General features: G+C 44.0%; 1 protein-coding gene across 1 annotated transcript in view; it reads left to right on the forward strand.

Moving 5' to 3' along the window:
* The first annotated feature begins 4,966 nt into the window (after window positions 1-4,966).
* aass (aminoadipate-semialdehyde synthase) overlaps window positions 4,967-27,679 on the forward strand; it is a 28,302-nt gene continuing 5,589 nt past the window's right edge. Inside the window, exons 1-19 of the mRNA XM_041038105.1 lie at window positions 4,967-5,082; window positions 6,804-7,034; window positions 7,979-8,155; window positions 8,345-8,429; window positions 9,078-9,145; window positions 9,244-9,390; window positions 9,484-9,562; window positions 9,664-9,791; window positions 10,539-10,687; window positions 15,857-15,979; window positions 16,666-16,777; window positions 17,187-17,246; window positions 17,425-17,492; window positions 20,637-20,758; window positions 24,677-24,806; window positions 25,571-25,681; window positions 26,336-26,444; window positions 26,923-27,063; window positions 27,168-27,335. Coding sequence (XP_040894039.1) covers window positions 6,816-7,034; window positions 7,979-8,155; window positions 8,345-8,429; window positions 9,078-9,145; window positions 9,244-9,390; window positions 9,484-9,562; window positions 9,664-9,791; window positions 10,539-10,687; window positions 15,857-15,979; window positions 16,666-16,777; window positions 17,187-17,246; window positions 17,425-17,492; window positions 20,637-20,758; window positions 24,677-24,806; window positions 25,571-25,681; window positions 26,336-26,444; window positions 26,923-27,063; window positions 27,168-27,335 — 2,196 coding nt within the window. The 5' untranslated portion in view covers window positions 4,967-5,082; window positions 6,804-6,815. The remainder of the gene's footprint in view (window positions 5,083-6,803; window positions 7,035-7,978; window positions 8,156-8,344; window positions 8,430-9,077; window positions 9,146-9,243; window positions 9,391-9,483; window positions 9,563-9,663; window positions 9,792-10,538; window positions 10,688-15,856; window positions 15,980-16,665; window positions 16,778-17,186; window positions 17,247-17,424; window positions 17,493-20,636; window positions 20,759-24,676; window positions 24,807-25,570; window positions 25,682-26,335; window positions 26,445-26,922; window positions 27,064-27,167; window positions 27,336-27,679) is intronic.

The raw sequence follows: 27,679 nt of genomic DNA on the forward strand, positions 1-27,679 counted from the left end.
CAAATTACAAGTCATTTTCTCAGGAATACCAGTTTGTGTGCTTAATATAGTGCTTTTGTTCCCTTTAATTACTCGTGTGAATCAAATTGCTTAATTAGTTTCCTTGAATCAATAACTGCTGCTTTAAAATCATTAAATCATGTTCTCAGATTATCTAATTTGGCTGCTCCATAAAACTTTCCAAAATTTAAAAGCCAAGCTTTTATGAGGTGGATGACATCTGGAAATATTATCCAAAATTTGAAAGCAAAACCAGGCAAGTAAGGATAAATTTTGAAAGCTGATTCAGATTTTTTAGATTAAATATCTTTAAATTCAACTGTTATAATGCAAAAATAAATAAATAAATACTAGATTAGCTTAAACAACCTTTAGAATTAAGTAATTTGAGGGTACAATATGCTAAATTGAAGGAGCTTCAAGTGCATCAAATGAACAAATGGGTAATTTAAGGAAATAACTGATCAAAGTCTCTGTTGTGACACAGCAGAGGTTCAGGCTTTTACTCTCATAAAGTTGGAGACAGATGGGTCAAACTCTGAAAACACTCAAGCCTACATTTCCCATAATTCAATAGACTGAAGACCTGTGATTAGAGCTCCCTGCCTGATAAAGACCCACCTCTCCACATTTCTTTAGGATCTTTGATTGACTCGGGTCCTGACCAGTCCTGTGGTTTAGGAGCTGCCGCTTCTGAGATGGAAAACGATGTGAACAGTGAGCGACTTTGGCCTTTCCAGATAAAAGCTGACAGTCCTGATAATTGATCATGAGAACAAGAGGAAAGATGAAAAGACTTATGACCTCAGTATTTCTAAAATCTCAGTTATGCTCTTACTCAAAAAAGGATACATTTTACACTGACAGTATTTTGTCTCGTTAAACTAATTTTTATCCCTTTTTTTTTTTTGATTGAGTTTATGTTTCGGTCATTATTTCTTTCACTTAAATGTGAGAAGCTCACCTGATTCCTGAGTCCACAAACTGTCATTCGTTAAATACAAATTCCTACAAATAACAAACACTTTATTTGTACAAACGTCCCTGATGCTCTGCCCTGAACGTGACCCGGAAGAAACACATGAGGAAGCACCGCCCTCTGCTCCTCCAGGCGCCTCTCAGGCCTGTCCACCCCAGACTTGACCCCTGCCCTTGAACTTGACCCTGCAAAAAAAGCCATCAGGACACTTCCTGAACCCTAGAGGCCCTGCAACCTGATTCAACCTCACCCCGATCCCTGACCTCTGACCCCTCTGACCCTGACATCGGCCTGGACATTCACCCGAGAAAACCTCCTGAATGGCTGCAATGTTTCTGTCTCTGTCAGCTCGTGTTGGATTGAGGACACCCGACAGAGGACGAACTGAACTTTCACTCTCCTGTCCTCTGATTCTTAGTCAATTATTATATTATGATGATGGCTAATTATTATATCATTAGTCATCAGTGATCGCTAGTTTTGATTATTTTTCAGTCGCATCTCAGGATGTGAGATTGATGAACTCTGAGACCAGAGATGTAGCAGAGGTGAAACAACGCACACACACTCGTGTTTGATCCAATTTTATCGTCAAAAACAGGATTTATACCAACGTACGTCTGGTGATGTTCTGTATGTTTTCTTATTGTCTACAGACTCATGAAAAAAAAAAACCAAACCAGCAATGAAAACTAACAAGTATCGTCTGTGTATCACAGGCTAATATATTTGATTCCTCTGAGTCCATTGAGCGCCACGGTTTCCAAAAACTATTAAAAACACATCAGTGAGTCACACTGTTGCTCTGGGTGACATGTTCCTTCGTCACCACGAACACACACACACACACACACACACACACACTGTAGTTTACTGTGAATCAGTCCAACACACACTGTCCTCTGCCAGAAAAACTCACCAGAGCCATAAATGTGGACTCATCCGCCGCTGAAAATAGTCCCAAACAAAGTGCAGTTTCCTCCTGTTGGTTTGAGAAAAGCTGCAGTGATCAGCTGTTTGAGGGAAATTACTGAATTTTTTTTAATAGTCAGAAAGAAGACAAACACAGTGTTGGTTTTGATCTTTTTATGGGATTTATTGACAATAAGAAAAATATAGAATAACACCAGCACTTTAATACATCTATGACAAACTGGAGCTTTCAATCATTTCTCACAGTTTTCATCAACAAACCGAGTCTCCTCAGTTGGCATCACGTGACCTGGCATCAAGTACTGAGCTGAAGTACAAATTTAAGGTACTTTACTCCAGTTTTTTCATTTTAGGCCATTTTACATTTCTTGTCCACCACATTTTTCTGACAGCTTAGTTTACAAATTAAGACTTTACAAACCAAAACTTAGAAAACATGATATATAAAGCACATAATTATATGACAATAATATAATATATAATAACATCACACTCACAGGGGCATCAGTATGTATTTTACAGCGTTGTATTGATACTTTTACATAATTAACAGATCTAAATACTCCCTCCACCGCTGAGTGTAGGGTTTGTAGCCTTTGTTACAACTAAAGTCTTATTTTTGTAGTTTTCATCCATCATTTCTTTCAATAATAATAATAATACAAGGAACTTGTTAACATCACTAAAAAGAAGTTTGGCGAGTCGAGAAATGGGAGCAGTCAGATGATATGACAGGTTAGAAACAAACCTCCAAACCTCTGAATCTCACTCTCACTCATAGAAATGATGGACAAAACTACAGAAATAAAATCTCAGTTGTAATAAAACAGAATAATCATCTAACCATCAGTACTATGTGTTTAAAGATGACTGCAAGGGGCCAAATGCCCAGGGCCCCAAACCTCCATTTTCTCTCCACATCATTTGGGTCTACATTATATGATTAATCACAAATTTGTCAGAAACCTGTGTGACAGAGGTAAAATATAGATTATGACAGGTCCACTGTGACAGAAGACAAATAGAAAACCTTGGACAAGCTCATATTATTACCTCAGAGGAGAACTATAACAAGTACAAGCAACTGTTACTTTCATTATCAATACAGCTGACGATGATGTGCTTTAATAATCGATTCTTTAGTGTATAAAATGTAAAAAAAAAAAAAAAAACAGTGACAAACATGAAAATATTCAGACTCTTTATCTGACCAACAGTCAAAAACACAAAGATGCTGAGTTTAGTATCGTGGTTTAGGATCTGGGTCTGGATCTGGGTGCCTGGGAAAATACTGAAACTGTCACGTACAGTAACCTGAAATGAATTCAGAGCGGCAGATTTCATGTGTCGTATAAAATCCAAACAGCTTCTGTGACACTCATGGACTGAACTGCTCTCACAGCTTCACCTCAACATCTCTGCTCCTGAGTGACGGGGAAACGCTCCAGCTCATCTCATCAGTCGGTCTCCTGTTATTTTTTATTTCAATCTCAGGATTATTGTAAAAAGAAGTGTTTTATGATATTTATTTTAAATTGTACCACTGTTATAACTTAAAGAGAAGAGCTGAAGTGAAGACTATGGTATATGAAAACAAAAGTTTCTTGTAAAACGTTTTTTTTGTTTGTTTTTTTGAGCTCCTGCTGCAAACACTAAACAAGGAAACATAATAAATAAAATCAACTGCGTGTGATCACGTCTTCAACGCATTTTTAAAGTATTTCACTACAAATATTAAACAAGACTGACTTCATATCATCCAAACAAAAGAAAAATAAACACTTTTTTATTCATATGCTGGGAATCTGACCAATCAGAATCAGACTAAGGTTCAGATTCTAAAAAACAGAAAAAATGTAAAACTACTATTTTAAGTTAAATGAGGACTTTTGTTTGTCAGACAAATAATACAAATAAAAACAACTGACACACAGGTAGTGTGTGTGGGTTTTCCCACCCAAGGTTCTGTTGAATTATCATTATGAATTTTGTGAATTGTGAATTAATTTTTCAAATTCAATTCCAATCAAGTCTTAAGAGACAAAAAACTAAATAAAAAGGACAATGACACAACAGTAAAATATAAAACAAACTGTGTTTTTCAATAATGCATTGCCAATAATTAATTTATTCTTTCTGTTTTCACAGAGTTTATAAAATGTGTCAGATCATGAAGGGAAATGTAAAGTAAAAGTGTAATAGACCTGTTTCCACCTGTTTTCCGGCTCCTCTCGGTCATCACGGTGCGACGGGCGGAGCAGGAGGCCGCTCCTCGGCTCTGGACGCTGATTGGTGGAGAGACTGAAGGCACCGCCTCCCACCCCCCAGAAAATCTGCGGAGTTTGCGGACAGGTCATCCCAGAAGATCGTGCAGCAACAGATGGACGCTCGTTTTTAATCTTATGGCGGGTCTTAAGGCGGTAACAGCCGTGTGACTCCACCCACTCACCTTCTCACAGTGCTGAAGCCGCCCATACGGAGTGCGCTGTAAATAAAAACAAACTCTCTGAGGGGGAAATTCCACCCATTCCAACAACATCATTGGAAAAAAACCTGGCGTAGGCACAACGTGAACCCGGAAACCTGTGGTTTTACCTTCAAAATAAAAGACAAAATGACACCTGGAAGAGCTTGCGTATCTGTTGGGAAACTTAACACAGCGTCAAGAATTAGGAAGAGGCCACAGCGCACAGTCTGGGGACCCCGGGGTAAATGACACGTTTTGGTGATCGCTGAAGTGAAAAGACGTGAATCACCTGCAGCAAACAGACATTAAAACGGGCATTTCTTCAACTGTTAAGGCTCTGCTGATTTTTATTTTATGAATTTAAAAAATAGAACAACATGAAACCGTTGTTGTGGTGTGTACTTGAGTCTGGAGATCATAAAAAGTCAGTGCTTAACGTGAAGTAAACAAGGGAGTCTGGGGCTGGTTGGCAATCCAGCCTTACACCTCTATGGAGCCTTGATCAAAGCTTAAGGTAAAACAGCAGGTCACACCGGTAACTGGAGTTTTATTTTGAAGTTCTGAGCGGAAGCGGATAAGTTGACTCTGAACCCCAGAAGTTGCGGCTCGTCTCACCTCCGTGTGACTCTCCGGTGTCTCCGGTGAACCTTCCCCACATTTCCTCGCCAGGAGCCGGCGTGCCGAACAGAAACCGGTCAGAAAGGTGGGTTCGACCCGACCGCTGCTTCACGTGCAGCCAATTACTGATCGATAACCGTAGTTAACGTGTGTGAGCGTGCGAGTGACTGAGTGTTAACCAGATCCCGGAACCGACCCATGCGGTGACTGTGTAGGTTGAGGCTGCAGAGAAAGTGTAAGTGAAAGTCAACACGGAACTCCATTTACATTTTTATAGATTTTAGTTCTGTGTCTCAACAGTGACTTTGCAACGACTGATGCTCAGTTTGCAGCGAGCATGTGTGTTTTTAACTTATCGAGTTCTGTGTTCTGTAACATATTAATACACAAACAGTATATCTGTATCTGTGGCACTAAATACTCACGTTGTAGGAGTCTGGTTTGATGATTCATAGTTTTGTTGGAGTTTTGCAGAGAGCCTACTGTGGCTTCAGGTTTGCTGTAACTCACCAACACTGGTTTCCAAACTGGGGGTTGGGATCCCTCAAGGGCTCCCAACATAAATCTGAGAGGTCGCAGGAGACTTAAAGGAAAAGTTTGACTATCAGAGGAAAAACACTTATTTGCCTTTTCACTTTGAGTCAAATGAGAACATAAATACCCCACTTATGTTTGTACTTTGATTATATATATTATCTCAAACACAAGGCGTAAAGACTGGAAACCAGGGGAAGGAGCTGGTGTGACTCTGAGTCCAATGGGAAGGAAACCCACCAAACAGCTTCTATATATGTATATATTTTTTTCTTCTTTTTTTTCTGGTGTGTCACATCAGACATAATGAACACTGTGGAAAACAGGGTTAGAAAACATATAAAGCAGCATTACTTTCTTACTCTCCCCTTGCCGTCCTGCCAGTGTTAGACACAAAGAACAAAATCTTTCTTTAATGTTATTCACACAGACTGCAAAAAAACAACAACAAAAAAACCCAGATAAACGTTCCTGGCTATTTGCACACCAGCATCTGTGTCTCAGCACTGCACCGGGAAAAAAAAAGTCATGTCAGTCTAATCATCATATTCAGTCAAACATTTACATGAACAGATTAATCAGTGACGGGTTGATCTTAAATGATCCGTGTTGTTCAGTAATGAGTGCTTTGTGTGTTTGTGTTGTGTTATTTTTGTGTTGCATTAGTGAGTCATAGCTTTTCTGCTCTGTCAAAACCACCTGCTTGTCAGCAGCTCTCTCCCAGCAGCAAACTGAACTTGACCTCTGACTTCTCTGACTGGCACATGGTACAGTTTAGAGCTGCAACGATTAGTTGAGCGTCGGAAAATTAATCAGGTTATTTTGATAATTAAATAATTAAAATCTAAGCATTTTTAAAGCCACATTCTATGGTTTCACGGCTCAAATGTGAGAAACCGATGCTTTCCTTGTCTGATACTAAATTGTTAGTCAGACAAAACAAGACATCTGAAAAACGTGACTTGGACTCTGGGTATCTCTGGCATTTTCAGTATTGTCAAACATTTTACAGACCAAACAGTTAATTGACTAATTGATTAAATAATATAGCTAATTGATTGACCTGAAAATAATCTTTAGTTGCAGCCCTAGTGCAGTACTCCCATGCAGATTTGTTAGAGGTACAAAACCCACGGTCTGAAGAAACAAACTCACTTACTGATTTAATGAATAATAATATTGGCAGAACAGATTGTGTCACGTCCTGTCTGATTGTCATGAGTCAGTGTTTTCAGTCAGGGGTCTGTGGCTCCATGTCCTTGTCCCGAGCAGGGGGGTGAAGTCATGTTCAGACTCCTTAGTCACCAAGGTAGGAGGACGCCGAACTGCCTCACAGGCCAGCGGCGCTATGAGCACCACAGGGCCGTCATGGCCATCCGCCGTGAGGACATCAACCCCTGGGAGAGGAGGGCGCCGCTGGCCCCGCGCCACGTCAAAGAGCTCACCAACGCTGGCGTCAAAGTCTTAGTTCAACCATCCAACCGCAGAGCAATCCACGAGAAGGTGAGACACCGTGGTGAGAAGTCTGTCAGCAGAAAGACACTAATTCTGTCTCTTTGTGGTTGGGCCCATGGGTCTGTGCCTGGTAGGCCCATCCAGTAATACATCCATGATTAGATGTCTTATCATATGCTATGGTATTCTTACAGTTTCTGTTAAGATAAAACTTAATTGGTCCTCAGGGAGATATCAGCAGCACAAGAAGAAACAGGCCATGTAGAGCAGGTACAAAATCCATTTAAAAAACCAGAAAACAGAAATTAAATTAAATCTTTATTCAGACACAAAAAAGTAAACAGAAATTAGAAAACAACCTGAAATAAGTGTGTCCTTCTGTGTGGCTCACAGAAACTTAATTAACACAGGTGGAGAACCTGAGAATGTCCTGTGGTGGAAACAAACCTGATAATAGCTCTCAAATAGTAGAATATGCAATGTAATTAATATTATTGTAATATGATAAATAAATAGTGACATTATAATAGTAACTGAAGTGACAGCAGTAGGTCAAGAGACAAAAGTATAAACATAAACATAAGGCATATATAGCACAACACTAATTACAGGATAATATATCACACAGTGATAAATATACAATATAATGAATATATAAGGTGGAAAAACATACTGTATAGTGTAAGGTGTGTGGTGTTGTAGTTCAGCGGTGTATGATAGTATCCGGTCCAGGTGATCCTCCTCTCCACCTCTGCCTGCAGACTTCCAGCTTGTTTAATCTTTTCATATCAGTGGCCTTGATTCTTCCTCTCCAGCACAAAAACAGTGAACCAGCTACATCAGACTGATGAAGGATCTTCAGCAGCTTGTTGCACACACTGAATGATCTCAGTTCCCAGTTCTGTGCTGCGTGTCCAGACCAGCTTTTTGCTGGTTTGGACAGAACCGTTAAAGTGTGTGTGTGTCTCTGCTGATGGTTGTTTTGGTTTCAGTACTACATGAAGGCCGGGGCCGTCATACAGAAGGACATTTCGGAGGCGTCTCTGATAATTGGTGTGAAGAGGCCGCCGGAGGATAAGGTCATTCCCAGAAAGACGTATGCTTTTTTCTCCCACACCATCAAGGCTCAGGAGGCCAACATGGGGCTCCTGGATGACCTGCTGACGAAGGTGAGAGCTCTCAGACGAGCACACACTTTCACACACTGTCTCCCAGAAGACTTTTCATCACTTAGTTGTTGACATTTAAAGTGCCACAGAAAGTTGTGTAATAAAAGTTCAAACTGGTTTGGGGATGTTACACAGACGGTTGGAAATGGTTCCGTTTTCCTTCTTATTTAAACTCATCTTGTCTTTCAGGAGGTTCGTCTGATCGACTACGAGAAAATGGTTGATGCTAACGGCTACCGGATTGTAGCGTTTGGTCAGTGGGCCGGTGTCGCAGGTAGGATGAAAAAACCCTCTGAAAAATAAAAGGCAGATTTTTGCAATGTGCCTCCTCTGGTCAGTGATTGACTGGGACTGTTGTGAAAGGGTATGACAGCAGCAGCTGTTGGGAAACTGTGGTGTGTGAATCAGCTGGACCTTCATCATTTGATCAGTCTGACCTGAAGCTGCTGAGACAGACCTGTGTCAACACAAAAACCAGCTGCTGAAACAAAACCAATCATTCTTCTCTGCCTGATCAAGGAAGTTCAACCCAAATCCCACAGACCCACAAACAGCAGGATCTCTTCCCAATACCTACAGCTCGTATCATCACATTAACGCAACTGTAAAAGTAGCAGAAAACAGTAGAATCCAAAAGCAGATGGATGCAGTTCGTCATACACACAGTGGATCTGTGCAGTTTGACTTCATTTTAACAAAGAAAAGAAAAAGTCTCCTGCCTCCAGCTGCCTGGTGAAAAGCTGCTGATTTATCTGCAGAGAAAAAATAAGTCGATTGAGCACAGCAGCGCTGGTCACTCTGACCTGGGACGCTCCGTGTTTGATGGTTGATATTTTGCTGAGATTTTATTTATATTTTTCAGAGATGTTTTTGGATATTTAACTAATATTCTTCTGGAAAAATTTTTTTTTTTTCTTTCAAGGAATGATTAACATCTTGCACGGACTGGGGCTGCGTTTTCTGGCTCTCGGCCACCACACTCCCTTCATGGTAAGAGAAACTGTTCTTCATTAATTTGATCCAAACACAAAACAACTTTGTCCTCAAACTGCAGTGCAGAAACAAATAGCAACTCCTGCCGTTCACAGCACATCGGTATGGCTCACAACTACAGGAACGTCAGCCAGGCCATCCAGGCAGTGAGGGATTGTGGGTATGAGATTTCCATGGGTCTCATGCCCAAATCCATCGGTCCCGTCACGTTTTGTTTCACTGGAACTGGCAACGTCTCAAAGGTACGACAAGGTTAAACAAACAAAAATTCAGAGTCCGGTGAAGTGTTGAGGGAATCATAGTCTCTTATGTGAGTTTTTTTTTCTTCTCTGCAGGGAGCCCAAGACATCATCAACGAGCTTCCTGTTGAGTATGTTGAACCTCACGAGTTGAAGGACGTCTCTGAAACTGGAGGTAGGTTCTGTCTGATGGCTGCAGTTTCCCTTTGGGGTCAGTAAAGTCCGTCCATCTGTCCATTCATGACTGCTTGTAATTGTTTATTGTTTACCTGTCAGACATGACCAAAGTTTACGCCACCGTTCTGAGCCGACACCACCACCTGGTGAGGAAGAGCGATGGCATCTATGACCCCCTGGAGTACGAGATCCACCCGGAGCTGTACACCTCACACTTCAGGACCAGCGTGAGTCCCTCAGCTTCTATCACCCCCCCCCCCCCCCCCCCCCCCACATACACACACACACTCATGTTTCAACACTTCTCCTCCAGCCTCCCGCCTGCTGCTGCTGTCAGTCACTCAGAGGCCTCGTCCTGTAACAGGAAAGGTTGTGTTGGTGTTTCAAAGCACATGCTACAGATTTTACACAACTGTGATCCTGTTCATGTTTGTGTTGACTTTGATCACAGTTTGGCTCAAAGGACTTTATGAGAAAGAAGCTGTTAGCAGTGAATGATTTATATTTTAATTATATAATGAATTAATTATTTAATTAATTTATATTGTATATTTGAATCATTTTTTGATTCAAATATATAATAATTGTTTCAGCTCCAGTTCTTATTAAAGCAGTGGCTGAGAAATTCTCTTTAACTGAATTGAACAAAATGATGGAGTCTAAATGAAAACCTGATCTGAAAGAGAGAAAAAAGATAGAAGAGCTGTCGACTGAATATCACTTGGGCCTAGCTAGACGAGAGTCTTGTTTACAAGGAACTGAGTGGACCCTTGAAAATCTTGAGCTCTGAGCCTCATGTTTTATTAGTTATATGAAAAATTGTCAGAGCACCGTGCTAATGGCCCAACTTTAATCCAAATCTCCTGAAATCTGTCAGGAATTGAAGATATCCAGTCCAATCATGCATCCTGGGCTGACTGCTCTGAGGATGTCATTGCAGTAAAAATGTTGTCACCTCTTCATTTTAACCACAGGTGGCGCCCTACACAACCTGCCTGATCAATGGTATTTATTGGGATCCCCACACCCCTCGACTCCTGAGGCGACTGGACGCCCAGAAGCTGATGAGGCCTCCCAAAACCTTGTCTGACGCCCACATGAGATCACCAGGGCTTCCGCACAAGTAAGAGTCTGAGACAGGGATTTCACCAACTTTACCAAGAGCTCCCCTTAGCTGTCTCCTTTGTTTTCCTCTCTCCTGTTTGATTCTGTCTCTGTTCATGACGAGTCAGCTGGAGAAATTCATCATTCATCAGTTCATCAAATCACAACAGTCATCGCCAATTCACAAGTGATTGATGGCGACTGTTAAAGGCGTCAGTTTATTAGGAACACCTGTATACCTGTTTATTCATGAAATTATCCAATCAGCCAATCATGTGGCAGCAGTAGGATGTATAACAACCTGCAGCTACAGGTCAGGAGCTTAACGATTGCTGGTTTGAGTTTTTTTGAGGATGGAAACACCTTGTTAATGAGAGAGGTCAGAGGCATAGACTGTATAAGACATGGACGTAGCACCCGTGACGTCACCCATTGGTTTCGGGGAGTCGTTTTTGTGACCAAACCATGGGCATTTGAGCTGCGCCATCTTGGATTTTAGTGGGAGTGTACTTTCCATATTTGGCGAAGAGGCGGTTACTCTACGGGTCAGCCGGCCGAGAATCCGGCCACCTAGCTCGGACCAACCGAGCTAGCCTAAAGCTAATCAGCTAATCAGCTAGGCTAACAAGCTAAGCGGCAGCTACACGCAGCTACATCCAGTCCCCGAGTCCGACCCGACTAGCTCGACCCCGTGTAACCGCGACACAGAACATACAACAGAGATCATAATGTTGCTGCTGTGTTTTAAACATGACTGTTTCAGATAGAGAGGTTTTAGATGGAGCTGCAGGGTTTGGTGGAGTTGGGGGGGGGTTGGGGGGGGTTAGGGTTAGGGGTCATTATTATTTCATATTAATAAAATATATTAAAAAGTTAAAACATTATTATTATTATTATTATTGTTATTGTTGCCATTATTATTAATGATATATAATGAGTGAACGATAAAAAATAATGATGATGATAATATATTAAAATGTTTAATATTTAATATTTACCGGCTTTCGCCGCTGCCTCCATCCACTATCCGTTTACAATTACAGCAGCACACAAACAACAGCAGCCGCTTACTGACGGAGCGGCTCTGTCCATGCAATGTCGGACTTTTTAAACAGAAAAATGAGACCAAAGTTGTAGCCTCGTATTGCCGCAATAAACGGACTCTGAGAGCACGGAACACACCGCAGCTGCTCCGGTCCCCTATCTGTATCAGCAGCGACCATAAATCGGCAATTAAGTCATAAGCCAGCGGCAAAATATGCCGGTACTAATTAGTGCAAACATCCAGGTAAAATACTGAGAAATTTACTTACCGAAAAAACTTCAACACAGACTCCTTCGACGGTCGGTTAGTACAGTCCACACTACAACAAACCATACTGTCACAAAAACCTATCCGAACATTGGTAAACAAACACGGACACTGCAACTCCTGTCAACCGCTGGAGGTAGCCGTAGGCCTCTGGATGTAGCCGCCTAGCCCAGCCGATGCTTTAGCAACGAGCTAACTGTCAGTGCCTGTCTACGGACTGTCACTCAACGTAACCACGCCCCAATTTATTTAGCCTAAATAACACTAAAACGGTTGTGGTACAAAAAAATTCACCCCCCTCACAGTGTTCACGGAGGTGGAAACTATCAATAGAGAACAAAACCAAAAAATGTACCAGGCTGTAAATATGTTTTTTTAGGCTGTAAAGTTGGCTATTTTAACATGGGGGTCAATGGAGAATTGCTCACTTCTGGATCCAGCCCCCAGCGGCAGCCGAGGAACTGCAGCTTTTTGAACGCGGAAGTGATCCTCACTGCTGAAACCTACAACTCCCCCCTTGGTCAGAGGTCAGACTCCGATGAGACCACATCAGGCTCCAGACCAGAGATCCTGTAGTCAACAGGTTCAGCAAAACTGGACAGATGAAGACTGGAAAAACATAGTCTGGATTTGGCATCAACAACGTGAATCCATGGACCCAGCCTGCCTTGTGTCAACAGTCCAAACTGGTGGTGGTGGTGTGATGGTGGCGCGCAGTAGTGCAGCGGCTTCTCGAGCTCCCAAGATTAAGCCTTATTTTTCCAACTTCGAGGCCGCTTTTAGCACTAGTTTAGCGCTAAATTCGTGTGTAAGGTATAGCTCTACCGAATTTAAGGTCATCGGATTATCACAATCTCACCGAAGCTGAAATCCGCACTCGGAAGACAGGGGCTCGTGAGGACGACGGAGTGGCGCAAGAGGACGGGGAGTACGGGGAGCAGCCGGCAAGAGGAAGCGATGCTCCCGAAAACAAAAGAGAGGAAAACGAGCAGGCGCGCTAGTCCGGCTGAAGGCCAGGAGGCCGCCGATTCCAACTCTCTTTCTGGCCAACGTCCGCTCCATGGACAACAAAGTGGATCTGTTACGCCTGAGGCTGAGTGTTTCCACGGAGATGAGGAACTGTGTTGTTCTCTGCCTCACGGAAACCTGGCTAAACCACAACATGCCGGACTCAGCCTTCCAGATCGACGGACTACAGCTTTTCCGGGCGGACCGTGACCACCGGTCAGGGAAAACACGGGGAGGAGGACTGTGTGTACGTGAATGAAGGTTGGTGTACAAACTGTGGACTGGTAAAAAGTTACTGCTCTGAGGCGATAGAATTTATGACAGTGAAATGTCGGCCGCATTATCTGCCACGGGAGTTCACCGCGGTGTTCGTCACCATTGTTTACATCCCGCCGGGTGCTAATGCTAATGCTAACGCTAACGAAGCATTACAGGAGCTACAAGACACCATTAGCTCGTTGCAGAGCAGGTACCCGGAGGCGTTTTACGTGGTTGCGGGAGACTTTAACCACGTGAAACTGACGGATACTTTGCCCAGATTTTACCAGCATGTCACCATCCCCACACGTGGAGATAACATTCTGGACTGTGTGTACACTAACATTCAGGATGCATACAGAGCTCTCCCCCGCCCCCCTCTTGGCTTCTCCGACCACATCTCCATCCTGCTTAAGCCAGCTTACCGCCCCCTGCTGAGACGGATCAGGCCAACAAAGAAGACACTGTGTCACTGTGTGGCCCAGTGATGCAGCTTCTGTGCTTCAGGACTGCTTTCAATGCACAGACTGGCATGTCTTCAGGGAGGCAGCCACATATGAGGGAGAGGTGGACCTAGAGGAATACACTTCCTCCTCAGCTTCATCTCCAAGTGTGCTGATGATGTCGCCACTACCAGGACAGTAACCTGCTTCCCAAACCAGAAACCCTGGCTGAATGCTGAGGTCAGAGCTCTGCTGAAAGCCAGGGATGCTGTGTTTAGGGCAGGTGAGGCATCAGCGCTGAGAGTGGCGAGGAAAGAACTGACAGCGGGCATCTCGAGGGCCAAAGCCACATATGCTCAGAAAATTCAAGGTCACTTCACCTCCAACGACCCCCGGAGCATGTGGAAGGGCATCAAGTGCATCACAAATTACAACACCAGGGATGCACAATGCCCACTGGACCCCTCCCTGCCAGAGGCACTCAATAGGTTCTATGCCCGCTTTGAGGATCCTGACCCCCCCCCCCCCCCCTCCTGCACCAGACTCACACCACCCCCCGGTGACACACCCCTCAGTGTGACCACAGCTGACGTGAGGAGAACCCTTATAGGAATTAACCCCCGCAAAGCTGCAGGCCCCGACAGCATCCCAGGGCGGGTTCTGAGGGACTGTGCCCATCAGCTGTCTGAGGTGCTGTCTGACATTTTTAACACCTCACTGTCACTGGCATCTGTCCCCACCTGCTTAAAGACTGCCACAATTGTCCCCGTCCCCAAGTGCTCCACAGTGACAGGCCTCAATGACTACCGACCCATAGCTCTGACCCCGGTAGTCATGAAGTGCTTTGAGAGGCTGGTCATGGGCCACATCAAAGACTCCATTGATGTCACTGTGGACCCCCACCAGTACGCCTACAGAAAGAACCGCTCCACTGATAACGCCATCTCATCAGTGGTCCACACAACCCTCACCCACCTGGAGAGCAGGAACTCATATGTCCGTCTGCTCTTCCTGGACTTCTCATCTGCCTTCAATACCATCATCCCACAGACCTTGGTACAGAAGCTCTCCCTCCTCGGTCTGAGTCCCACACTGGGGAACTGGGTCCTGGACTTTCTGACCAACAGAACACAGACTGTCAGAATCCACAACACCATCTCCTCCTCCATCACCCTCAGCAGTGGCTCGCCGCAGGGCTGTGTGCTGAGCCCCCTCCTGTTCACCCTGCTGACATATGACTGCTCGGCGAGACACCCCAGCTGTCATATAGTGAAGTTCACGGACGACACAGCAGTAGTAGGGCGCATCACCGACAACGATGAGTCAGAGTACGGAGAGGAGGTAGAACATCTGGAGCAGTGGTGCAGAAACAACAACCTCTGCATCAATGTGAAAAAGACCAAGGAGATGGTGGTGGATTTCAGAAGAGACAGACAACTCATTCTTGTTCACGCCTTGCTCTGAATGGCTTAAACTGGGACCTGAGTACTCATTTCATACCATAACATGTAAATGTCCTGGTATGACAATAAAGTTCCTTGATCCTTGATGTTTTCAGTGAACTCCTCCAGATCTGAATCCAGTAGAACCCCTTTGGGATGTGGTCGAACAGAAGATTGGCAGCTCAAATATGACGCTGACGAATCTGCAGAAATGATGTGATGAATCATGTCAACATGGAGCAGAACCTCAGAGGAAGGTTTCCAACATGTTGTGGAATCCATGAGAGAAAACGGAGGCGACCCAGTGTCAGTGTGGACTTCCTGCTCAGTGAGCGAACGTGAGGCCACAAAGCTGCTTCTCCATCATTCATCCATCCAGTCGTTTTTTTCCAGCATGTAATGAGAATTACAACCTCACAGGGAAACAGATTTATTTTTTCATCAGCAGAAGATGAAAATATCTTCCTCCCGCTCTGACTCAGACCTGTCCTCAACCCTGCAGTCAAACGCAGTAAATGTGACAGAGTGACACCTGACACACTGACGGCTGAACGTATACCCTCATTAATAGATGAAAGTATCTGCTGCATCTCCACAGAGGTCAAATGTCACATGATTATCTTCGGTTATTACAGAGCCACGGTTCCATAGAGGGAAACCTCTCTCTGTGTAGTTCAGCCTGTCACTCTAACCTCACAAACGCCGTCTCTTTCCTCTCTCTGCAGGCTGCTCGCCATCTGCGACATATCAGCTGACACTGGAGGTTCTATAGAGTTCATGAATGAGTGCACCACCATCGATAAGCCTTTCTGTATGTACGACGCTGACCAGCACATAGACCATGACAGGTACGGTATGACCCTTCGTGACCTGTGTCTCCTCAGCAGTGTCACCTGCACCTTTCTGTGTGACTCAGATAAACACTGCAGGCCACAGTCGTCAGACATTACACGTTTCAGGTTGTTATTTTCTCTGCCTGGAAATGACGTGGATGTTTTGAGGTATAGTAAAATCTGGATGTGTTCATTTGCTGTTTGATAGTTTCAGATTCAAAATGGTTTATTTTTATTTACGGCTTTTAGTCAAAAAACATACTGTTTTTTTATTGAGATGCCCCTATAGGTTGTGTCATTAGGAATAATGGAATTAAATTCTTACTATTCAGACATGTTGGAACCAGGTGCTCTGAGCTGTAGAAACATAAACTCCAACAAACTTCTGCTTCAACAGTCTCTCTCTCTGTACTCAAAGGCACAGCCTGGTGGTGGAAGCTTTGCAACACATCCACAAACATTAACACGATGTAAAATACTGTGGTGTGGAAAACATGCGAGAACACAACACAGTGGAATATGAACATTACCTGCAGCAGGTTCTGAGACCTGTACATCTTCAACGAGATCAGTCGTTACCCGATGAACTGTTTGTAAACAATCTGGCACTTGTCCTCTAGCCAATTGTCAGCCTTTGACCTCACACGTAGAATTATTTGAGTCACATTTCACTGTTCGTCACCTGTTTCTTGTCCTGGCAGTGTGGAGGGAAACGGGATCCTCATGTGCTCCATTGACAATCTTCCCGCTCAGCTCCCCATCGAGGCCACAGAGTACTTCGGAGACAGACTCTTCCCCTACATCTGGGAGATGGTAAGACATCAGGGGGTGGCTGCGCTGGCCGGACGTAGAGCAAAGGGTCAGTGACACAGTCGAGGACGACCGTGCGTTTACCAACATCTAAATGATCCCACGTATGCAACAGGTATTAATTCCATGTTGGGTTTGAGGCCTGTTTTACATCCAGCCTCGTCTCATGACCCGTTCTCCGTCCAGCTGGTGCAAACGGCCCCTGGGTTTTAGGGGAGCTGAGAACAGCTGGTGGTGTCGTTGGGTTTCTGTCTTGCTCTGTGCTCCTTCTGTCTGACATCTGGTTGAGTTTGCTGTGGGAGAACGCTGCAACAGGTTTCACGTGGTGAACTGGTCAAATAAAAACCCTGACAGACAGGACTTGTGTTTTGGCCAGTTTCTTTTTTTTTATCATTTATTGTTCTGTCATCAGCTTCCTTCAGACGCCACCAGACCACTGGAGGAAGAGGATTTCAGTCCGCAAGTCAGAGACGTAAGTAATATCAGATCTACGGAAGCACATTGGTGTTGGTGTTAGATTCTGTTATCTCAAGATCACCACGTCCTTTTCTAAAGAAGCAAGTCACGATTCATTTTTTGGTGTGAAAACAATTTAAAATACATTTTTAAAGTTTGTTGTCACATTTTTTTAAATTTCTTTGTTCCTAAAGGCTGTGATCACGTCAAACGGAGTACTCACCCCGAAGTTTGAATACATTGAAAAACTTCGAGAGAGAAGGTAAGACTTATTTCATACTCCACCTGTGAGCGTGTTTAACACTGCATCGTCTGTATTGGGTTCTCAGTAGAATCTGTATGTCCTTGTGTTTGAGGATTGTTCCATATTTCAGTAAATGTCTCATTTGACATATTCATATCAATGTAAAGATAAATTACTTTTGCACACGTCTGTTCCACTTGTGAGTTAATGCACCAGTCAGTGGATGTCATGTGTGAAGGTTAAGAGACAGGTAACACTCAGCCTCTGTTTCTCATGATGTAGCTCACCTTTGCTAGCCTTCTAACCTGTAGTGTTTGTTAAATGCAGTTCATCGCAGCTTACTGAAGGAGTAGCAGTATTTGTGCTCTGTAGTGTCCTGTTTTCCCTGTTTTCCCTACTTGACTCTGCAGTGTGTGATGTTTTAGTGTCCTCCAGGCAGCAGTGCTGAGAGCAGGACTTGTAGCGACTAACCATCACCTTGTGGTTGTTCCTGCGGAGTGCTGCCCTCTGGTGTCTGCCCTGCAAACCTGCCTCTGCAATAACACCTTGCATGGCTAGAGCGCTAATAAGCTGCTAGCTGACCTCAGACGCTGGAGTTTGCCCTTAGGTATCGAGGGGTAGAAACATCTTTTCCTGTCTCTTTACACAAAACCCGCCATCACCCTCTGTCGCATCAGTCCGTTCTGTTTCATCTGGGTCATAAAACGAGATTTCTAAAAAGAATAAGACAGTTGCATGTTAATTATTTATTTCATCCCCGCAGCCTTCTGTGTAAGTTTTAGTTTTTTTAAATCTTTGATTCATTTCTAAAGTCAGTTAACTGATTACTCATTTTTCCTTCTTTACCTTCCTCTCAGCTGATCCGTTACATCAAACATTTTAATGAGCTTGTCAAAAGTATTGAGACGCCATAACCCTTAACAGTAATGATGTTTGTTCCTGTGGGTTATTAAGGCTCAGGCTCAGCACAGCTTTGCTTTAATAGCTTTGCAAACAGCCTGGTTGGTTTCTGCTCACTCATATTTAGGCCACCTCTAAGACCTGATGAGTTTCCTCCCTAACTGATCCTAAGTATCATTTTTCCAGACAAGCCATGCCTCTAAATCTTAATCCTTTTGATTGAGTTGGACTCCTTAAGATATGTAAACTGGGAGAAATCCTCCTGAGGGAACGCCTCTCTTTTCTTTTTTAATTAAGAGGACAAGGCGTGGCGGCAGGCAGACTGCCGGTCAGTCCCGCTGTGACTTGTGCGTGTGCGCGGTGTCGCATCCAATTAGGCCAAAGCAAACGAGTCCAGGGGTCTGACTCCTGGGGGAGCTGGTGGTGGTGGAGGTGGTGGGATATTAATGCCACAGGTCACTTGGGGTGATGCCTCTGTTATGGTGTTAAGATAATCCAGCATGCAAAATCACACTTTTTAGCTGAAGCCATTTGTTTGGAGAAGAGCTCTCAGTTTAATTAAGAGGCTCTGGGAGCTCCCTCCTCCTGCTGTCAGCCACAGATGTGGTTCTGATTCTCACTGTATGTGATCAGGGCTACGGATGAAACCTCAGTGCTTTCGGAGTGTTGGATAAACTGTGTGTTTAACAGTGTGTAACTGAAACTGGAATCGAATGAACGTCGCATTTTAAACTTCTTATTCCTTAAAATATAATTTACACATCACTTTGTTCAATTTATTCAATATTTAAGAAGCTGTAAGAAATTTACAGTATAGGTAAGTTGTTGCGACTGTTGAAACCAAGTAATGTGTTAATATGTGTACAAATTAAATATTTGTACTACTTTTTCTTAATTATTACTACAGTTGAAATTGTAATATTAATATTTGATATAATTTACACTTCACATGAAAAAGAAGATTATTACAACTCGAGTTGTAATAATCAGCCCTGATAGTGGTTTCGAAGACTTTAGAAAACCAGCCTTTACTATTTTTAATTATTATTATTATTATGAGTTTATTTATTTTATTTATTTATTTTTTGGATGACATTCTCTCCATGCCAACCCCCCTCCCTCCTGGTCAAAACTGTTGGATTTAGTTTGTTTGTTACAGTCTCACTTTCTCCTTTGACTGTTCACACATTTTACTGTTACAGAGAAACGTTACTGTGCACTGACATAAAGACAACACAAACCTTTGGACCTTGAACTGTTTTCTTTTGAAGGACTTTATAGCCTGTCAAAAATTGAAACTAAAAGCAAACTGATGTCATAGTAATATTCACATTTATATTCTTAATACAACACATGTAGACAGCATGCAGTTTTCATTCAAAATATCATTTTCAAATTCACGGTTACGACAGCTGATTTGTTGTTCAAGAATTTCCCGACTCAGTTCTTGGTGTGGTGTCGTCAGCCCGTTGGTTCACTTTGGCCCAGACTGAAATACCTCAGCAACTATTGCCATGACCTGTTGCACAGACCACAAAAAGAGTGTATCTTAATAAATCTGGTGATCCACTGACTTTTCCTCTCATTCCATTATCAGGTCAGAATTACAGTTTATCTAGTAATTTGAAATATAATATGAAATGCCTATAAAACTGTCAGCCTTCGCCTTAGCTGTCATGTTTTAATGCCAGTTGGCAAATGTTCACATACTAGCATGCTAAACTAATATTGTCTTAACATCAGCTTGTCATCATTATCGCTCTGACCATTTTAGCATGCTAATGCTAACACTAGCTCAAAGCTAAGCCTCACAGAGCCGCTGCTGTGACTGTAGACTCTTTGTCTCGGCTCTGTAAAACAAAATGTGTAAAGAGTCAAAGTTGAGTGACTGATTCATTTTATTTTGGCTCAGCCAGAAAGGCTGACACATGCATGTGACCGCTCTGTTTTTCCATCCTTGTACAGTCTCATCTGTATTGAAGAGACGTTTGAACAAATGCTAACTCTTTTTGTTTAGTAGAAACATTTTGTGAAGAATTGTGTGAGTGATGAAATAAATTCACTCTCTATTTAAATTCACCTGCTTGGTGAAAATCCCGACTTTCTCCATGGTTCGTCCATCGTAATAAAGTGCTGCTAAAAACGTCTGTGGCTCCGGATTTAAAATCCGGCCTTCAGACACGTGGATGGAAACACAGTCCAGGTCTCGTCTGATGTGTTAGTATGATGTGTTTCTAACTCAGCGTGTCTGCTGTCGTTCAGAGAAAAGGCTCAGATCATGAAGAAGGCTGGAATGAAGCGAGTTCTGCTGCTTGGTTCAGGATACGTCTCCGGACCCGTCGTTGAGTATCTGACTCGTAACGAGGGGACCCAGGTCACTGTGGGTGAGTTTGTCATACAAACTTTGAAAAGTCATGAGTGATACTTGAAATGCCTTAGAGCTTTCTGTTTGGCCACTGGCCTGATTTGGACCTAATTATCCCCAACAGAGGCTCCTCTCGTAGCCAGACTGACAGATCCTGGTTTGGTGATTTCAGTTATTGGTGTGGTCACAAGTGTCAGGGGGATTTTGAAAGTTGAGGTTTTGTTTCTGTTGAAAATAATTAAGAAGCTCTGGTTTCATTTTGGTTGCGTATAGCAGCTACTTACAGAGCACAATATAGACTCACAGTGCACTTTATAAGGAACACCACACCTCACTAATGCTGGGTAGTTCTTTTAGACATTTTTTTATTCTAATGTTGACATGATACCTTAGTTTCACTATTAGATAAAGAAACAAGATGGCGGCGCACAGTGATGCAGCGGCTTCTCGAGCTCCCAGGATTAAGCCTTACTTTTCCAACTTCGAGGCCGCTTTTAGCACTAGTTTAGCGCTAAATTCGTGTGTAAGGTACAGCTCTACCGAACTTAAAGTCATCAGAGATAGTTCGGTTATCACAATCCCACCGAAGCTGAAATCCGCACTCGGAAGACAGGGGCTCCTGAGGACGACGGAGTGGCGCAGCAGAGTACGGGGAGCAGCCGGCAAGAGGAAGCGATGCTCCCGAAAACAAAAGAGAGGAAAACGAGCAGGCGCGCTAGTCCGGCTGAAGGCCAGCAGGCCGCCGATTCCAACTCTCTTTCTGGCCAACGTCCGCTCCCTGGACAACAAAGTGGATCTGTTACGCCTGAGGCTGAGTGTTTCCACATAGATGAGGAACTGTGCTGTTTTCTGCCTCACGGAAACCTGGCTAAACCACAACATGCCGGACTCAGCCTTCCAGATCGACGGACTACAGCTTTTCCGGGCGGACCGTGACCACCGGTCAGGGAAAACACGGGGAGGAGGACTCTGTGTGTACGTGAACGAAGGTTGGTGTACAAACTGTGGACTGGTAAAAAGTTACTGCTCTGAGGCGATAGAACTTATGACAGTGAAATGTCGGCCGCACTATCTGCCACGGGAGTTCACCGCGGTGTTCGTCACCATTGTTTACATCCCGCCGGGTGCTAATGCTAACGCTAATGCTAACGAAGCATTACAGGAGCTACAAGACACCATTAGCTCGTTGCAGAGCAGGCACCCGGAGGCGTTTTATGTGGTTGCGGGAGACTTTAACCACGTGAAACTGACGGACACATTGCCCAGTTTTTACCAGCATGTCACCATCCCCACACGCGGAGATAACATTCTGGACTGTGTGTACACTAACATTCAGGATGCATACAGAGCTCTCCCCCGCCCCCCTCTTGGCCTCTCCGACCACATCTCCATCCTGCTTAAGCCAGCTTACCGCCCCCTGCTGAGACGGATCAGGCCAACAAAGAAGACTGTCACTGTGTGGCCCAGTGATGCAGCTTCTGTGCTTCAGAACTGCTTTCAATGCACAGACTGGCACAGACCCTGCTTCCCAAACCAGAAACCCTGGCTGAATGCTGAGGTCAGACCTCTGCTGAAAGCTAGGGATGCTGCGTTTAGGGCAGGTGAGGCATCAGCGCTGAGAGTGGCGAGGAAAGAACTGACAGCGGGCATCTCGAGGGCCAAAGCCACATATGCTCAGAAAATTCAGGGTCACTTCACCTCCAACGACCCCCGGAGCATGTGGAAGGGCATCAAGTGCATCACAAATTACAACACCAGGGATGCACAATGCCCACTGGACCCCTCCCTGCCAGAGGCACTCAATAGGTTCTATGCCCGCTTCGAGAATCCTGACCCCCCCCCCCCCCCCTGCACCAGACTCACACCACCCCCCGGTGACACACCCCTCAGTGTGACCACAGCTGATGTGAGGAGAACCCTCATAGGAATTAACCCCCGCAAAGCTGCAGGCCCTGACAACATCCCAGGGCGGGTTCTGAGGGACTGTGCTCACCAGCTGTCTGAGGTGCTGACGGACATCTTCAACACCTCACTGTCACTGGCATCTGTCCCCACCTGCTTAAAGACTGCCACAATTGTCCCCGTCCCCAAGTGCTCCACAGTGACAGGCCCCAATGACTACCGACCCATAGCTCTGACCCCGGTAGTCATGAAGTGCTTTGAGAGGCTGGTCATGGGCCACATCAAAAACTCCATCGATGTCACTGTGGACCCCCACCAGTACGCCTTCAGGAAGAACCGCTCCACTGATGACGCCATCTCATCAGTGGTCCACACAACCCTCACCCACCTGGAGACCCACCCACCTGGAGAGAGCAGGAATTCATATGTCCGTCTGCTCTTCCTGGACTTCTCATCTGCCTTCAATACCATCATCCCACAGACCTTGGTACAGAAGCTCTCCCTCCTCGGTCTGAGTCCCACCCTGGGAAACTGGGTCCTGGACTTTCTGACCAACAGAACACAGACTGTCAGAATCCACAACACCATCTCCTCCTCCATCACCCTTAGCACTGGCTCGCCGCAGGGCTGTGTGCTGAGCCCTCTTCTGTTCACCCTGCTGACATATGACTGCTCGGCGAGACACCCCAGCTGTCATATAGTGAAGTTCGCGGACAACACAGCAGTAGTGGGACGCATCACCGACAACGACGAGCCAGAGTACAGAGAGGAAGTGGAACATCTGGAGCAGTGGTGCAGAAACAACAACCTCTGCATCAATGTGAAAAAGACCAAGGAGATGGTGGTGGATTTCAGAAGAGACAGGCGCCCCCCCGCACATCGGAGGAGCAGCTGTGGAGGTGGTCTCCAGCTTCAGGTACCTGGGTGTGCACATCACCGAGGACCTTACCTGGAACACCAACACATCCTATCTGGTCAGGAAGGCCCACCAGCGCCTCTACTTCCTCAGGAAGCTGCGGCGAGCTGGACTTGGAGGCTCAGTCCTGAGGAGCTTCTACCGCTGTGCGGTGGAGAGTGTCCTATGCACCTGCATCACTGTGTGGCATGGCAGCTGCACTGCTGCTGAGAGGAAGGCTCTGCAGAGGGTGGTAAAGGCTGCACAGAGGACTGTGGGGAACAGCTTGCCCACCACCTCAGACCTCTACAAAGCACGATGCAGAGGGACGGCCCTCTGCATCATGAAGGACTCCACCCATCCCGCACACAATCTTTTCCAACCCCTCCCCACCACCAGGCTCAGGAACAGCTTCTTCCCTGAAGCTGTAAGACTGCTCAACTCTAGCCCTGCCCTGTAGACCGACCTCCCCCCACCACCACACACTGACAGTCCTGCACTACAACACTTTATCTGTCTCACTAAGTGCAATACTTGGCCACCATAGGGCAACATGCTCATATAGGTGCAGTACACGGACTACATCTGCACTACCACTACCTCCTACTTGCACATGAGTATTTATGCACATGCTAACTTCGGCTTCCTTATCTTATCTTATTTTCACTTTATTTAATTGTTAATTGTTTAAATTTCACAGTGTTTATATATTTCTGCTCTAATTTTTATTTTTATTTTCTCTAATGTTATATTTATTTCTCTACTCTGTTTATATGTTTATATTTTCTACTCTGTTTATATGTTTATATTTTCTACTCTGTTTATATTATTGCCCTTATGTTTAGATTTCATTCTTGTTCACGTCTTGCTCTGAATGGCTTAAACTGGGACCTGAGTACTAATTTCGTACCATAACATGTAAATGTCCTGGTATGACAATAAAGTTCCTTGATCCTGATCCTTGATCACTATTAGGTCTTAGACTTTTACTGTTAAAATCAGCCAAATCTTTATTATTTAAATACATAACAGGCTGATCATATTTTATTAATGATAAAAATATTTTTACAGAACAGTCCAGTCCTAGAACGTTTTTTACTAACCTGTCTGATCTTCTGTTATGTTTGCATTTGTGCTCAGCGTCGATGCTGCTGAAGCAGGCGGAGGAGCTGGCAGCTAGATATCCCAACACCATCCCCATCATGCTGGATGCCAGCAGCCAGGAAGGACACCTGGACTCTCTGATCAAAGATCATGACTTGGTCATCAGGTACGATACTCTCTGCAGTCACACTGTGTTGCGAGATATTTTGTTAAGTGCATTAAGTGTGTGGATGGGAACTAAAGTCGAAATATCGGAGGGAAGTGTGGTTAGGATTTCCTTTAATTTTCCGCTAAAGTCTCCTTTTAATGGACCCAGTTATTTTTAGGCACCCCCCAAAAAAAGGGCGGGGCCTGAGGCAAGCTGTCACAGCTATATTGGATTTACTGAGGTTCAGCACTTACAACTAATCAAAACTGGTGTTTGCATAAAAATGTGTTTTATTTCACAGGGCCTGTATTTTCCAGCTAATTTCCTGAAAGCTTCCATCATAATTTTTGAATTTTCCATTTTAGAACACGTAACAACTGTAGGAACTAACACTTTCTCCATTTCCACAATAATTAGTACCAAATTGTGTAGGCTTTTCTTGGAAATATCCCAGTAATTTACAGCTAAATAGCAGTTTATTTGTCAGAAGTTATGAGGAATGTTTCCAGGAAATTAGCTGGAGAGCACGAGAGCTGTAAAGCTGTAAATTTTAGCTGATGGAAACCTGGACCGAGTCCCACAAACACCACAAGAAGTGCTCTTTGTTTTCTTTAAGATAGTTAGTTAATGCTGTTGATTTTTTTAGCCATCCCTGTGAGGCTGTAATGTTCATTGGAGGGATGTAAAATGGATGTGTGTGGACATTTCAGACTGTCAGACTCAGCCCTTCACTGTCAGATTAGGCTCAGCTTTTATAAGTCCGCCTGACCTCTGCTCCTCAGCATGCTGCCGTATTCGTTCCACCCGCTCATCGCCAAATACTGCATCAAGAGGAAGGTGAATATGGTGACAGCCAGTTACCTGAGTCCTGCCATGAAGGAGCTGCAGAGCAGGTGATGACCAACTGCACAACAGACAAAATAAAACAGCCATTTATTACAAGTCGGTTCTTATTTTCTTATTTTCAGTAATAATAACATTGAATGTTCAGTTATAACAGTATTCAGTAGTAATTTAGAAAAAATCATTTTACATGTTTTGCTTTAGCTGCAGTTTTCATGTAAGTTATTTGAGCTGCAGGTATAAAAACATATTTTAGTAAAAAACTCTTATTTCAACAAAATAGAAGGGACGAGCATAAAGCTAAACAATAAATCTTGAAATCCAAAATTACATCAACACAAATTAAATAAGAAAACTCACACATCGAAAGTGCAACAAGAACAGTTTGATTTCTTTATAAATCACTGACCTTATTTAATAAAAAAGTTCTGATGTGTTTCTTTTCTTCTTTTTAAAAAAGCCTGTTAATAGGAAAAACGTTAATACATAAAGTCTGACGTGTATTAGTCAAGTTAGCGCATGGGTAAACTCTGTATACGAAATAAAAGCACGGCATGAAATGTTAAATTAATAAAACTGATTATAAAAGTAGAAAATGAAAAATATGAAACAAAAGAGGAAAACAGAATAAATGAAAACTAAAATATTTAACAGCACAATTTTATTGCCTTACATCACTGAATATGTGTGTGTGTGTGTGTCAGTGCGGAGGAAGCGGGCATCACCATAGTGAATGAGATGGGACTGGACCCGGGTATCGACCACATGCTTGCCATGGAGTGTATCGACCAGGCTAAAGTCGATGGCTGCACTGTGAGTCAGCACACACTCTGCCTTTGTGTGTGTGTGTGTGTGATAATGATTGTTTGAACACATGTAGGTAGGTAGCGGCTCGCTGGCCATCATATCAATCCTTTAAACAGACTGACAGAGTCCACATGTTCCTGACGGCTGAATTGGAGTTTGAAGGAAAAATATTTGAGATCATTTAAACCTGTTTATCTAAGGCAGTTAGGACTTTGTTTCATTCAGGCTGTGATATACCCACATCGAGCAAAAGTCAAAATGATGGACTGATAATGAGAAAATGAAGGACCGATAAGGTCATGAAATAAAAAGTAACTGTGCATTAACATATGAAGAAAGGCTCATTTTACATGTCTGTTTGTTTTACACTGTAAAATGTCTCCCTCTCTGCACATGCAGTTAAAATAAATGTGGAGGTGAAACAGTTTGAACAAGCTGATTGGCAGAAAAGTTAACTGAGGATATTGATGACCGTGTTGTTCAGGTGGAGTCCTACAGCTCGTTCTGCGGTGGTCTTCCTGCTCCTGAATGTTCAGATAATCCTCTTCGTTACAAGTTCAGCTGGAGTCCATACGGCGTCCTCCTCAACACCATCAGCCCCGCCATCTTCCTCAAAGACAACCAGGTACAGAGGCCCAGACGCACCTTAAATTTGTTCTCGTAATTACAAATCATTAGATCAAGAGGAAGGAAAGTGAGTGTGTGTGGATGTGTTTGTGTCTTCTCCAGGTGGTGAGCGTCCCGGCTGGCGGGTCTCTGATGGACTCCACCACACAGATGGATTTCCTCCCCGGTTTCAACCTGGAGGGATTTCCGAACCGCGACAGCACCAAATATGCGGAGCCATACGGCATCCAGACAGCACACACACTGGTCAGAGGGACTCTGCGCTTCAAGGTACAAAACACTCCAACTGCACAAACTTCCACTAACAGCTGTGAGCACACAGGCTTTAAAATAAGTTTCATTCTCTAAGAGCCACTCTAATTGATCAGTACAGACCATTTCTCATTCGCTTTACTTATGCGACCTGTTTGTTTTCTGCAGCAACTTGCTGAAGGCGTTTTCTCTGACTAATCAGTTTTTTGTTTTGTCAATAAAATGTCAGTTGTGGAAAATGTCCTTTACCTTTGATTAGACTTCGGGCATTAAACTGGAAATCCACTGTGTATTGTGTGTCATGATACACACAGCTTTCCCAGCGTCGACGCTACAGAAAAGCACTTTCCTCACATTCACTG

The sequence above is a fragment of the Toxotes jaculatrix genome, chromosome 5 (genome assembly GCF_017976425.1).
Source record: "Toxotes jaculatrix isolate fToxJac2 chromosome 5, fToxJac2.pri, whole genome shotgun sequence".
NCBI classification, from domain to species: domain Eukaryota; kingdom Metazoa; phylum Chordata; class Actinopteri; family Toxotidae; genus Toxotes; species Toxotes jaculatrix.